Here is a 13,803-nt window from a genome sequence, read left to right as displayed (position 1 = left end):
TTGTGGAACGGTCTGTCCTCGGCGGTATTTCCAAACCAATACGACTTAGGGTCCTTCAAGAAGCGAGCCTATCATTTCCTTAAAGGCCGGCCACGCATCTGTATGTATTAGCTGAATATTTATTAAAGTATTCTGAATATTTTTTTTTAATAAAAATCCCTGCACTTAAGACACTTTTTCAATTTAGGGGGTGAATAAATTCGTTGTCATTATTAAGTTTTTACATTTGCAAATAAAAGTTTTACAGAGTGTGAACACAAAAAAAAAGTATTTATATAGTTATGCGGACGAAGAATCTCGGGAACAGCTATTAATTAATATAAATATATTTAGCAGATTCAAAAAAATCAAACGAAGCGTACCCGCAGGCGGCCCGCTGGCGCGTGGAATATTAGAGATCAAGACGAGTGTGAATTCTGCCGATTTACGTTGTTTCTCTCTAAAGTAAGTGTGTCTAGAGTAATCCATTTCCATAGACTTTTTTGTAATAAAATTAGGAGGCTGTTACTTATTACTTTTATCATACAATGTAAATAACCACCACCAGTTAACAAATGACATTGGACTATTATTTTTATTATCGGGTTTTTGTTTAATTGTTTACACATTTTCTTTTATGTTATAGGTGCGAGGATTAAGAGAGGCGCAGCGGTCAATGTGCCTCAAACATGCTCTACAGTTACTAGATATAATTAAGCACGAGAATCGTGATTTGTCCGGCGTAGAACTAGAAATAAACCTCTCTGATGCAGAATTAAAAGATTTGATATCAAATATGGATTCATAGAGGTATTCTAAAGCCATACCTAATAGGATATTAGTATTAAAGATAAAAGACTTAAATATTTTCCTTACGATCGACGCGCCTTGCGGGATCAGTGTTACAGGATAAATAAACTAGATGTAATTCAACGCTAATATTCAATCACTCTCAATGTAACCCTACTTTACAGTAAGAGGTTCTATTTTGTTAAGATATTTCACAATCACGCAGTATGTGCTCAAATATTGTAAAGTCCTAAAAATAAATTTAACTGGCGTATCGTATATTAGACAAGTACATTAAGAATAAGTTATATTTAAAATATTAAACCAACAAAAAATAATTTTAATTAAAACAAAACAAATGTTGCTCGACAGTTACATCGTTCCATTCGCACAAACTGTAAGTTAACAGAACAGTACATACGAAAAAGCGCTTTCGCTTGTTAAGGTTGATTTTACATTTTTGTCGTTTTATTCTGGCTTGTGACACTGTACCCCATTTTACATATGATAATTAATGCCTCAGGTTTCTCTGATTATTAATGAGGCACGAATATAACGCTTATTGTCTGCATGTGATTTTAATATAGTAGTGAATACAAAAAATAATATTAAGATATATTTATGAGAAAGAAGAATAAAAAAAAAAACAAAAAAAAAAGAAAAAAAGATGAGAAAAAGAAAATAAAAAAAACTGAATGCAAACCTCCTAATTCTTTTATCATTGTGGCGACCATCTTCGTTCTTTTTAATGAAGCCATTTGGTCTGTAGTCTTTTTTTTTGTAATAAATAATAACTACTTTTTTATATAATCTGTATCCATCTATACATTCTATTGAATAGGAAGGAATAGTATAAAATAAAAACATCGCAGTACAGTACGTTTGTTAGACTGCAATACTGCACAAATAAACATTTTAAATGAAGAGTTCAATTTGATTAAATTATTAATTAGTTTGCTTAATGTGATATGATTAATATACAATTGAACACTTTCTTCAACAGAAGAAAGTGTAACAGTTTGATTAAATTATTGGTTAATGTGATTTTAGTAATAATTTTATTGAAGTTAAAATTTGATTGATTTCTGATTGAACACTATCTTTAACAGAAGAAAGTGTTCCAATTTGATTAATTTATTGAAGTTAAAAACGTGTTTTTTTTTAAATCGTGAAGACTTGTTTTCAGCAAGGTAATGATATTGTATTCGCAAATCCTAGATTTTTTCTTTGTTATATACAGATACTCCAACATTACTACATATATTTTAATTGTAAGATGGAAAGTGCTGTTAATTTTCTCTTCTCAACCTAGCCTTTTACATTGATTTATAGAGCTACTAAGATCCTTATAGCAGTAGGGTCGGCGCCACAGGTTTTTGTCCTCCACATAACACTATCATATGTCATCTTAGTCATCACTTCCTTTTTGATCATGTCACCTTTCACGCAATCCATCCATCTCTTTCTAGGTCTACCTCTACTGGTGTACCCTTCCAAACTCATAAATAACATTCTATTAACATTCGATTCATCCCTCATAACATTATGGCAGTTTATTGACATAAAAACTATGCTCATTATTTGCAAATTACGACCTGTGTGCCCGTAGTAATTGTTTACTATTTTTATATGGATATATTATACAACCAAATACAAGGTAGACTTTGTACTTTTTTATATATAATTTCAGAATTAACATCATTATCTCCCCTACCTTATACTACTGCCCTAGTGTCGGTTTTTCGTCCTCCAACTGCCACAGGGTCCTTGTAGTTCTATAAATAAATATCTTTGTTTGCAATGCATGTATCGTAGAATAAGTATACCTAATTGTACGTTTAATAAAGGAATTTAATGTAAAACAGCGTAGTCAATTATTTTAATCTGGATCCCACTAAATTTTGTTTTAAAATGATTTATCTGCACGACCATCTTGTGTTACCAATTCAAATTCATATGTTTTAAATATATTGTAACCGGGTTGCCTAATCCTAGCCTGGCAAGGCTATGTTTTATTGATATCTGAAGTGGTCAATTTTTGGAGGAAAATCACCTTTTAATCACCACCGGTCACCAGACCAAATAGAGATTAATTACCCTTATCAAGTTTCCTGATAAAATTACACTCAAAATGAAGATATGTTCCTATGACAAAGGTATAGGGTTTAAAGATTCTCAAAAGTATGTAATAAAGATCGATAATATTGATAAAAAACAAACTATCATCACTAAAAATACTCCTGCCGCACTCTGGAAATGTATGTGAATCGAATTACACCTCACACTTTTTTTTTAAACAAGGTAGCAAACGAGCAAGCGGCCAACTGAATATGCCAAAATGGCGCAGCGACCGCTGCCCATAGACATCTGCAATTGCAGATGCGTTGCCTACCCTTAGCCGACGTAGGAGGAGTCGCACATAAAGTGGATAGTTCCCCTTAATATGCATCTCCTCCACTGTCAAATCCAATTCCTCTTCACATCCTCTCCTTATAAGAAAAGGGTGGTAAAGATAAAGGGACTAAAATTAGGCCTCCGGCACCACACTCATCAGACGAAACATGGTATTGCTGCCATTTCACGCCTGTCTTCTGTGTGGTCGTGGTATTACCCCGGGAGTACCAGCCCATTTGTGCTAAGATGTTAAAGCAGGTATTGCCACCTTGAAATCAGTCAAGCATTTAGGGTCTAGGGGGCATCAGTGAAATCAGTCAAGCATTTAGGGGCATTTAGGGTCTAGGTCTTCATCCTCTGCCTCTGTTTTCCGCTCAAATTTAATATGCAGATCATAATATATACAATACAATGGTATAGGGTTGCCTTATCAGAATCAAGCAACTAGGGCCTAGGGGTCCATCATGAGCCTCTGGGTTCTTATTTTCTTGTTAAAAGTATCCTCAACATGTAGATATTAATGTTCCTCCCGCAATGAAATAGGGTTGCCTCATCAAAACAAGTCCAAACACAGGTTACCGCGGTTCAAAGGTTCGAAATCCACCCAATAGTTTATAACGCAAATATTCTAACTCCACAAAGCTGTTTACCCAACCGTTCAAAATCTTCCTGTATACACTGATATAAAAGTGACACAGCCATTTGTTTTTTATTTCTTCACCCAGTTCAAGAGATGGCAAATGAGTGACACCCTACCTCACAAGCAGACACCCACACTCACTCAAATGTGTATATACATATATTGGGAGCAATGTAAAATCTGCTAAAATAGAAACCCAAAGTTGGAATTAAATGTTTATTGGTTAACCGCTGTAATTGGTTAAATACATGTTTCCATTTTCTATAGTGATATCCTCGAACAGCGTTTTCCAGGTTTCCAATCTTACTATTTAACGGCCAGGCTTAGGGAAATGATGCAGAGAACCGGAAAGCACAATAAAATTACTATATGTTACAAGTCCGTCCACAGCTCACTAGCAATCTGTGAATGAGTTAAGCCGCGGGCAGTTGGTATTCTAGGCCTATCTGAGTTATAATTTTCACCATAGTATGGGTTTCTAATTACCCCCCGCAGCTTCGTTGACATAGTAAACTGTATATGGATGCAACTGGAACTTTATGGTACATTCTACATATTTGCTTATCATTTCGATTTTACTGTAAGCATACCTTTTGTTTAACACTCGAATTAACAGCAAAATCGTAAGCTTTTCGGTATTTTTTCGTATACGTAGTCCAGAAAACTGAACCGGGGTTGGGTTTCGTGAGTAAACATAATACAGTGTCCGAGATAATTATCCCAATAACAATGAGAGAAGCACTATCAGGGTCTAGAAAACACAACATTACACAAAAAAGTGGAAAACACGAAAAGAATTTGTGATAATTCGGTTTGTTTTTAACTTATTTTTAAATTTTGAAACGTGACATTGTGCTAGTAGCAAAGAGTATAGTAGCTATTTAATGCTGGCCGGTTACAAAGTTCAACCTCTGTGAAGTTAGCCCCCTCACCTCTTTTTTTTTTGCAAATGCTAGGGAATCATTTGAGAGAGATTAAGAGGAAAAAAATACTTATGTTACTTTCATTTTGAATTCGGAAAAAATTATAATCGATACGAATGTTATCGATTTCAAAATTCAAAATTAAAAAGAATGAAGTGTGGTGACCAACTTCATGCTAAAAATTGAAATTTCTTTTACGGAGAAAGTAGGAACTCTCAAACGAAAGGTCCTTTCTCTCAAACCCTTTCAAACGAATTGCATAAAAAGAAGTAAAAAAAAAAGGTAAAGTGAGGTGGCTAACTTCACGGAGTTGCCTGGACTTGGCTACCTGATTAAAAAGTAATAACACATGAAAGTCGAGATGTAATTGTTCCTGAAACCATCTAAAAGTAAGCCAGTATCTATGTATAACTTAACTTTATAAAAGTCTTTTTTACATTTGTTGTAAATTTAATAGATTTAAGTGTGTTAGTGATTCCTTTCTTTGTAATGTTTATAGTATGATCTCCAGCCAGTTGTGAAAGACAAAACGTTTGTCGTATTGTATTTAAGGAATAGCTTGTAGATTGTTTACGATTCTACCTTTATATTATTGTGGTCCTTACGAAATTAAGCACTTTTAAAATTAGTAGCTGTATTAGTATTGTCAGTTTTGTCTAAATATATATTGCAGTCTGTTCACCTATAAGTGTGTCACACTTTTCGAAGGCAGATATTTTAGTGCGCTGAATACGAATTTAGCAAACTGTATAACATGGGAGTTAGAGTTTAATGTTTGTCATGTTTTTAAAAGATCTTTGTCTTGTCTATTAATTTAATGATACTCTTATTTAATTAATTGTTGTAACCTTTTCGTTTTAACTACTAATCAACAAAATTTTAAGATTAATTTTAATATAGTATAACTACCAGTTCTGTTTTAAACAACATTTTGAAGGAAAAAAATTGCTTTTTTTGTGTTGTGAATAGTTAATTTTCTTTGGTATTTCTAACTAGAGCTAGTGGTGCCACTGGAACTTTGCCAGATATTACTCAGTACATTATTTGATCACAACATTCATTGCACATTGTGTTAAATCGGGCATAAGAATAAGCACATATTATTTTTAAGAAACAAAATTTATTTTAAATAATTACAAATAATGTTTTTTGTGATTTTTGATTTATTTACTATACTGTAGAAAAAACAAAGTTGTATCAAAAGAATTTGGTCAAAGTTTTGCAAGTTCTTTAAGATATAAATTTATTTTTGTTTAACCGACCAGGAGTTTGTGGAAAAGTTATTTTTTTTAAAGTGGGTTTATGTGTATTTCAATTCCATTGTCACCTCTTTAATACTAAACCAAATTGACAAAAGAGGTGTCATTAATTTCTTATTATTCACTCAAGTGTAGTAAAGTGGGAGATATTTGGAAAGGCTTATTGTTTTTTCTACATTAATACTTAATAATTTATAAATAGTATTTTGTAAAAAGTGGGATTGAAATTTTACCTCTTTATTTATTTTCAAATTTTGTTTATTGACTTTTACAAGCAACTTTACTATGCAAGAATTTTCAAAAACATATTTATTTGCATATGCAATATTCCACACAGTAATCTATATCTGTGCCATATTTCATCAAGATCTTTTAAGCTGTTTTGGAGTTACCCGCTAAGAAACATCCATCTATCCAAGATAATTTTTGAATTTATAATACTAAAACGAGTAATATATATATATATGTAGTCACCTAGACTTAAAAAGCCTTGTTATTACTCAATATTTTGACAATTAACCTGTAATTTTGTAAAAGAGTTTTCTTTGTTTCATTATAAATTATGTTTTAATGAAGATTATTATGTTCACCACCTTGTTATCTTAATTAAACATTGGTATTTCTCATAGTAATAGCCACAAGATGGTAGCTATCATTTCTATGTTTTTAATTTCAGCAAAAATTTTGCAATTAATTAATAGTTTATATGATATGATATAATACAGCTATCATTATTGCATTATCTGAAGAAGATAAAAGTATGTTTGTTATCTTTCCCTTATTTCAAACAATAGTATTTTCTGAAGATATGACGAGTTTGTGCTAATTATTTTGTAAACAAATATTGGGAAAGGAAGAAAATATTTGCTTAACTAATAATTATTTACAGGTTTTTATGTCTCTATCATTTTCCTTTATCAATTTGGAAGAGTGAGTTGTTATATTCATCTACTAGCTGTTGCTTGTGACTTTGTACATGTGAAGTTTAAAAGGTCAAAACTAGCTTTTTCACCTAACTTAAAGTCTAAGCTACTAAGTAGTTAATTATTTTTTGTTTAATTACAATTTAAGCTAAAAAAAGTGTTGATTTACATCACATTAGAAATCTCTAAAATTCCATGAATTCCTCTGTCTAATAACAAAATACTGCATTAAAATCTGTTGAGTAGTTTTATAGATATAAGCTTACATCAGGACAATTAAACATCGGAATATTTAAGATGACTAGGGGCAATTAAAATAACATGTGTGATCTTTAGGTTAATACAATTTTTATAAAGATCAGTTTGTGAATGTGTATTACATAGGTATGTTCATAATGGTGAAAGTGTGTGTTGTTTTATTGCATTTTGTACACAATAATAACTAAGCATTCTTGAAACAATTAGTTAACTAGTACACATTTGTTAGAGTATTCATAAGTTAAAAGATATTTCCAAGTCACTATTAAAATGAGTAATTGTCATAATAGGATAAGTAAGGCACTGCCTGTTAGTCAATGCCATGTGCATTGCATACAACCGATTAATTAAGTTTTATCCACTAGATAGTTCACTGTATATGCAATGATGAACAAGACAAAATAGTGTCCCTATACATTTGATTTAGTACCAACTGTTAAATGGTGTAAATGATCCATAACTTATATTCACTCCTTAATGTTTAAATATGTTTGGTATATTGGTTCAACATATTGCCACTTCCATTGGCTACTTTTTATTTGCTTACAAAGCTATATCTTATCACAGTGTATAATAGGGACTAACATATGTATGGATTCAATTAAGCTGCCTCTTGTGACAATCCTTATGAGATCATTGACTGGTGTAATTGCACTCTTACTAGCAGTACCTCTATTGCCTTACGTTTAAGATCATAATCGCTTGCAGCTGAGCACTTGATGATGTTGGATTGAATTACCGCATCTTCCCTTTCTTTGTATAACATTTTTAGCTTAAGTTTTCCGTTAACTTATATTGTTGGCATAAATATTACATAACCTGCTGTTGCCCGCGACTCCGTCGCGACTATGTTCTACATCTGTGCCAAATTTCAGCGAAACCCGGTAAGCGGTTGTGGAGATACGTAATAACAAATATCCATCAATACATTCGCATTTTTAATATTATTAAGATAAGTATGTGTATTATAATGGGGTGTGGCGAGTTATAAAAAATAACAATAATCCTTTTAATTGAATAAAAAGAAACAAAACCCTGAATACTTATTGGTTAGAGACAAAGAAAAAGAACACGTAATATTATACCATTTTTGTACAAAAATGTGCCCAACGTCGCTACCTGTGCCATAAAAAGCCACTCGCGGTGAACTGGTTGAAGCACAGCCTTCGTCTTCCACGAACTCTCATCCTTTTACAATAATGTTTATTTTTTCTATAACGATGTTGAAAGTGTGCTTTTGTTGTATAGTAAGTCGTTGTAATATAAATTGTAGATTTTGGGAAGTTCGTTGCACTGTTGGATGAATCATTAATGATTTTAGCTTGTGTAATGAAAGTTTTGTTTAATTGTCAGCAGGTATCAAAATGATGCGAGCACAAGTAACACCTCCTGAGTGCGCCCTCGCCGCAGAAATGTTCGACCACTTTTGTTCAGCGGGAACTATGAAACAAATCTTGGCGTTACATCGAGAAATATGTAATACCCTCAACCTGAAACCGAACAGATTGCCCGACTTCTACCCTAAAATAAAGGTTTGTGGTTAGATTTAATTCTTTTATTAAGAGATAGCATTATAAGACAAATGTTTTATAAATTATTTGCATCAGTAAAATGCCGAGTTTATTAGAAGAGGCCACTTGTACAACTTATTGCTATGACTATATGAGTAATTAGATCTAAGTAAAGCCAAAAAATTAAGGAGATATCAGTAATTTAGTAACACGAAAGTGTTAGCTTTAATAAACTAGTTCAAAATAATTTTTATGTTAAGTTAAGCATCGTTTCACGAAACTAATTATTTACTTACGTCCAACGCGGCGGAACGGAGAATAGTACGAAAACATAAATCAGTGTTAACCGTTTAAACACTCTCTCCTATTTGCATGATTTTGGCACGTTGCCACAAAAATCCGCGTGTTGGGATTATTGCAGAGTTTTCACGGTTACTTGATAAACAACATGTCTGGAGAGCAAAACAATTCAGATATAAGCGTCGAGTTTTATTTCAAAATAGACTAATCATCTTCACGTATATTTTTAAAAAAATGTATCGAATAGTTCGACGCGAATGTATTTATTTCTAACGATATTTTGTGCCGCGCCGCGTAATTAATGTTTTTTTCTTAGTTATTAAATTATCTGATGGTCACACTTCAAATCATACAACATTTAAAAATTAATATGACTAATCACAACTTTTCAATTTATATTTTTGTTATAAATAAAATATACTGGTATTAATTTTAGCCTGATATAGTATCTTGATATGTCTGTTCAGTCCAGAAAATGTGTTTTTTAATTATGTCCCGATACGTGTTTAAACTACTTAACATTCTTATGATGCCAGAAAAGGTGTAATAAAAATGCTTTTCTTTTATAATGAGAGTTTAATAACATGTCACGCCTTTTGATTATTTAGATTTGTGACCGTATCATGACTTCGGGTTTGAACGCACTCTGGGTTTAGTTCAGTTAGTTAAATAAAATGTTCAAAGTCGCCACTACGTTGCGTCAACTCTGACTACCAACAATTACACTATGATGTAATATATTTACTTTCCATAATTAAAAACGAAAGTGAAAAGCAGATGATTATGGTTCTCTGTATTTACCGTAATATGATCCATGCTGCTTGTCTGCTCTTTGAATTGTATATGAAATTAATGAATGATTTGTCGACTTTGAAGACTTATATGTCATCCGATACATATTCTTTTATAGAGGGTCGGTAGATACGGCTTATGCGATAGCTTAATTAAGAAAATTATAATATGTATTAGGGTGTACTGAAACTTTCGTCAAAGTCATTTGCATTGCTGCGCTATCACTAATTGTTTAATGATGACGTGATGCTTATCAGTTGCGATAATGCTCGCTCGGCCGATTGTTATTCTGTTAAGTGTACACTTGATTTTATTTTTGCCAACGCTCTCTTGCTATAAATTTTACGTAAATAGTATGTTGACATGACGATGTCGAGCTGACTGTACCTTCTTCCTATATTTGAATATCTTTGAATATATCCTTTGTTTTTTTTAATAAATCAACATTAATATTTACATGTTGCCCTTGATATGCTTCCTTATGTACAGATCTTTATGAAACTGATAGATATTTCTGTGGAAATCTTAAAAAAGCCAAAGAGCAATGGTGTCTTAAAAATCTAATAATTATGAAATTAGCCAGATATGGTGAAACTTTTTGCAACATGGACATTAATCCTAGCCTAAAATAGGAATGATCGATAAATACTTTGTGAAATTTATATGGTTTTATATACTATGCAATGCTGTCTCCTCTGCGATCTAGCTTAACTAAGCTTTTTAATCAAGCTCCATTTTCTATTGAAGCTGAGCGACGCGCTTGCGATTTTCTGCTTTTGTGCATATTTCAGATAACCTGCTGATTGATGTGCGAATTTGGGGCGGATTAATTTATTGTTAGATCTATTAAAATACAAAATGTACGTCCAGTAGGCAGCAACAGAGTTTGCTTTTCTTGATGATGCAAATCTTCTTATATATATATATATATATATTCCGTTATTGGGCTGTCGTCTCATCGCCTCGTTCAACTTTCTTCCCTCCATCCATTCACTACCTCTACATGGCCAGGAAAAAATCTTATAAGTTCCTTGATAGAAGAGGGTGGGATAGGTAGTTTTCATCAGATGTAACACTGGTTAATTATTTAAAAAAAATGGTCTACTTAATACCCGTCTTCTGTGGGGTCGTGGTCTGGTGAAATAACCATTCGGTACGGTGCATTTAGTTTTTGGCTGTTGGACGGTCATGTTTCGGTTAATGTGATAATCAATTTTTATTCCTATTGGGTCTAAATTTAGTGGCGATTTTGACTAGTTTTGAAACAAACATCATTTAATGTTCAATTTATACATTATTTGTTTCGTATACATTGCAGGCTAAACTGGCAAATTCATGGAAGGCTCAAGCTCTGTTCAAGAAGTTCGATCTGCGAGCGAACCACAAGGTGTACGGCAAGGGCAGGATATGCGCGCAGACGAAAGTCCTCATCATCGGCGCAGGGCCCTGCGGCTTAAGAGTGGCTATTGAGTGCCAACTTTTAGGAGCTAAAGTGGTAACATATCCAATATCTTCTCCTCCTCTACACTAATTTGGGAAAGTTTTTATATGCCTAAAATCTCACATCTCTTATTATCTATCTTTATTAAAACATATATGTAATATAGTATTAAGGCATATTGAAATGGCGCCGATTGATTTTTTTTCAACTTGCTACAACGATAGATGAAAACGTATTTTGTAAAATATTAAATGAAAACAGCAATTGGCACTTTAATTTTTTAAAAGTAAAGGATAGGTCTCATACTCTATTGTAATTTTAATAAATCTGATTGGAAAACAAAAACGAACTATGACTGTTAATTATTTCGAGGGGGGTCGTTTTCTCATTGCCACGCACATAGCCAATGTAGCGCTTGCAAAGGAAGGCTGACTTCTGTCTCGTAGAGTTATTCCCAAGAAAATTTATTAATTAAGTTGACGTACTAACAGGTCGTTGTAGAAAAACGTGATCGGATGTCACGTAATAATGTACTGCATCTGTGGCCGTTCGTCATACAAGATCTGCGTGCTCTGGGCGCTAAGAAATTCTTCGGAAAATTTTGCGCAGGTTCCATTGACCATATCAGCATACGACAATTGCAGTGCATTCTTATGAAGGTATGTAACGCGAATATAAATTAGTTCATTTACCTTGATATTAACAAATGTTTCGGTCAATAAATAATCAGTAAAAAGGAAATATCTATACTATACTATAATATAGCGTAAACACACACTTCGTTATGTAAGATGTCGGCAATATCAACGTACTTTTGAATTACCCTTTTTTTATAGTAAAAACACCTACGCTTACGATGCATGGGAAGGGCTCGTGATATATAAAGAGGTTTTATTGACATATGTTGAAATGGCTTACAGGTAGCGTTACTGCTTGGCGTAGAATTGCACGAAGGTGTCAGTTTTGAGGAGCTATTGGAGCCAAGTATCACTCGGCATGGTGAGAGTAAGTTGATATTTGTCTATTTGCCTTTACCTAAATTCATACTTGCGTAGAGATTGGGTGATATCCGAATCACCGGGCAGTTGGACGCTCGTTAGCTTCCATATACATCGCGTTGAGTCATGAGTTAATAATGAAATGAAATTAAATGAAAAAAAAAGAAAGAATAATGAAAATCTTTCTTTTGGTCATATTATGATGACTACATGAAAAATATTACATTTATCATATTCTGACCTATATTATCTGATGTACTTTCCAGGGGTTGGTTGGAGGGCGCGTGTGTCGCCGGCCGAGCACCCTGTATCGCAGTATGAGTTTGATGCGCTGGTCGGTGCGGATGGAAAACGTAATACGCTGCACGGATTCAAACGTAAAGAGTTCCGTGGCAAGCTAGCTATGGCTATCACCGCTAACTTCATTAATAGACACAGCGAACAAGAAGCATCGGTAAATACATTTAACTATACTTTTTTAACTATAACAGTTAAGTTAGGAGGTCCACTTTAAACGCCAATAATGGTCAGGCCCACGGATTACCGATTACGTGCTCTAGGGTTCGAAACCCGCTATTCGACTATTTTTGTAAACCATATCCTAGCACAAACTTAGACATTAGTTCGAATGGTAAAAGAAATATTAGTAGATGAATAGCTAATAGCTAAATAAGAATGTCTACCTAACACTTTCTATTTTTTTTTTAATACCATAAGTGGCAAACGAGCAAGCGGCCACCTGAATCCACCAAAATGGCGAAGCGACAACTGCCAATAGATTTTCGCAATAGCAGATGCGTTGCCCTTAATCGACAGAAGAGGAGACGCACATAAAGAGGATATTTCCCCTTCTTATGCGTCTCCTCCACCGTCAAATCCACGTTCCCTTATCATCCTATTCTTATGAGAAAAAGGGTGGGAAGGAAAAGAGATCAAAGTTGGGCCTCCGGCTCCAAATTCTAATATATTTATATGTTTTTTAAATGACTGACAAAGCAAACAAAAATTCATAGTTTGCTGTTTGCTTTATCTGGAAACAATGTTGATTGTACTAGAATGATATTAATTATACGATAATTTACAAACAATATACGTCGTGTTTAATAAGGTTTTGGTAAAAAAACTTATGATTCAAATAAGTGTTATATTTAACTATGGTCTTTGTTAATATTGGCAGCTAGATCACTATAGCATTTTTTCAGGTGCCGGAAATAAGCGGGGTCGCCTTTATTTTTAATCAGAAATTCTTCAAAGAACTCTTTGAGGTAACTGGCATCGATCTTGAGAACATTGTCTACTACAAAGATGATACACACTACTTCGTCATGACGGCGAAAAAGCACAGTCTATTGAACAAGGGAGTTTTATTAAATGTAAGTAGATTCAAAATATATACATATAATAAAATTGTAGTGACTGTTTGTGATGTAAAAAAAATTAAAATTTTTGTATTTCCGTTACTGGTAACGAAAATCGCATTTAAAGTTTTTGTCTGTCTGTCCACAAACCGCGTTTGTTCCGGGTAATCTCCGAAGCGGGTGGGCCGATTTCGACCGAACTTTCACTATAGGGTATAGGCCGGCATATTATAGGCTA

The 13,803-nt window shown here is 33.4% G+C and overlaps 1 protein-coding gene and 1 long non-coding RNA gene across 8 annotated transcripts in view; both read left to right on the top strand.

The window, feature by feature from the left end:
- Nucleotides 1–37: 37 nt before the first annotated feature.
- LOC106110223 lies at nt 38–2,630 on the top strand. The gene is made up of 2 exons (XR_001226067.1): nt 38–444; nt 626–2,630. It is a non-coding gene; the product is annotated as an uncharacterized LOC106110223 (long non-coding RNA).
- A 2,228-nt stretch (nt 2,631–4,858) lies between these two features.
- LOC106110241 (protein-methionine sulfoxide oxidase mical3b) overlaps nt 4,859–13,803 on the top strand; it is a 28,736-nt gene continuing 19,791 nt past the window's right edge. For 3 of the 7 annotated variants that reach the window (XM_013291988.1, XM_013291990.1, XM_013291989.1), the window contains exons 1-7: nt 4,860–5,114; nt 8,519–8,697; nt 11,087–11,263; nt 11,701–11,868; nt 12,130–12,214; nt 12,474–12,661; nt 13,410–13,580. In XM_013291988.1, the coding sequence (XP_013147442.1) occupies nt 8,530–8,697; nt 11,087–11,263; nt 11,701–11,868; nt 12,130–12,214; nt 12,474–12,661; nt 13,410–13,580 (957 nt within the window). In that variant the 5' untranslated portion in view covers nt 4,860–5,114; nt 8,519–8,529. Of the gene's footprint in view, nt 5,115–6,872; nt 6,977–8,518; nt 8,698–11,086; nt 11,264–11,700; nt 11,869–12,129; nt 12,215–12,473; nt 12,662–13,409; nt 13,581–13,803 lie in introns of those variants that run through there. The other 4 variants (XM_013291985.1, XM_013291991.1, XM_013291986.1 and 1 more) reach the window with 3 other exon arrangements.

Source organism: Papilio polytes, unplaced genomic scaffold, assembly GCF_000836215.1.
Source record: "Papilio polytes unplaced genomic scaffold, Ppol_1.0 DF820711.1, whole genome shotgun sequence".
Lineage (NCBI taxonomy): Eukaryota > Metazoa > Arthropoda > Insecta > Lepidoptera > Papilionidae > Papilio > Papilio polytes.
Note: the sequence above shows the minus strand (reverse complement) of the source record. Positions and strands in the feature narration are given on the sequence as shown.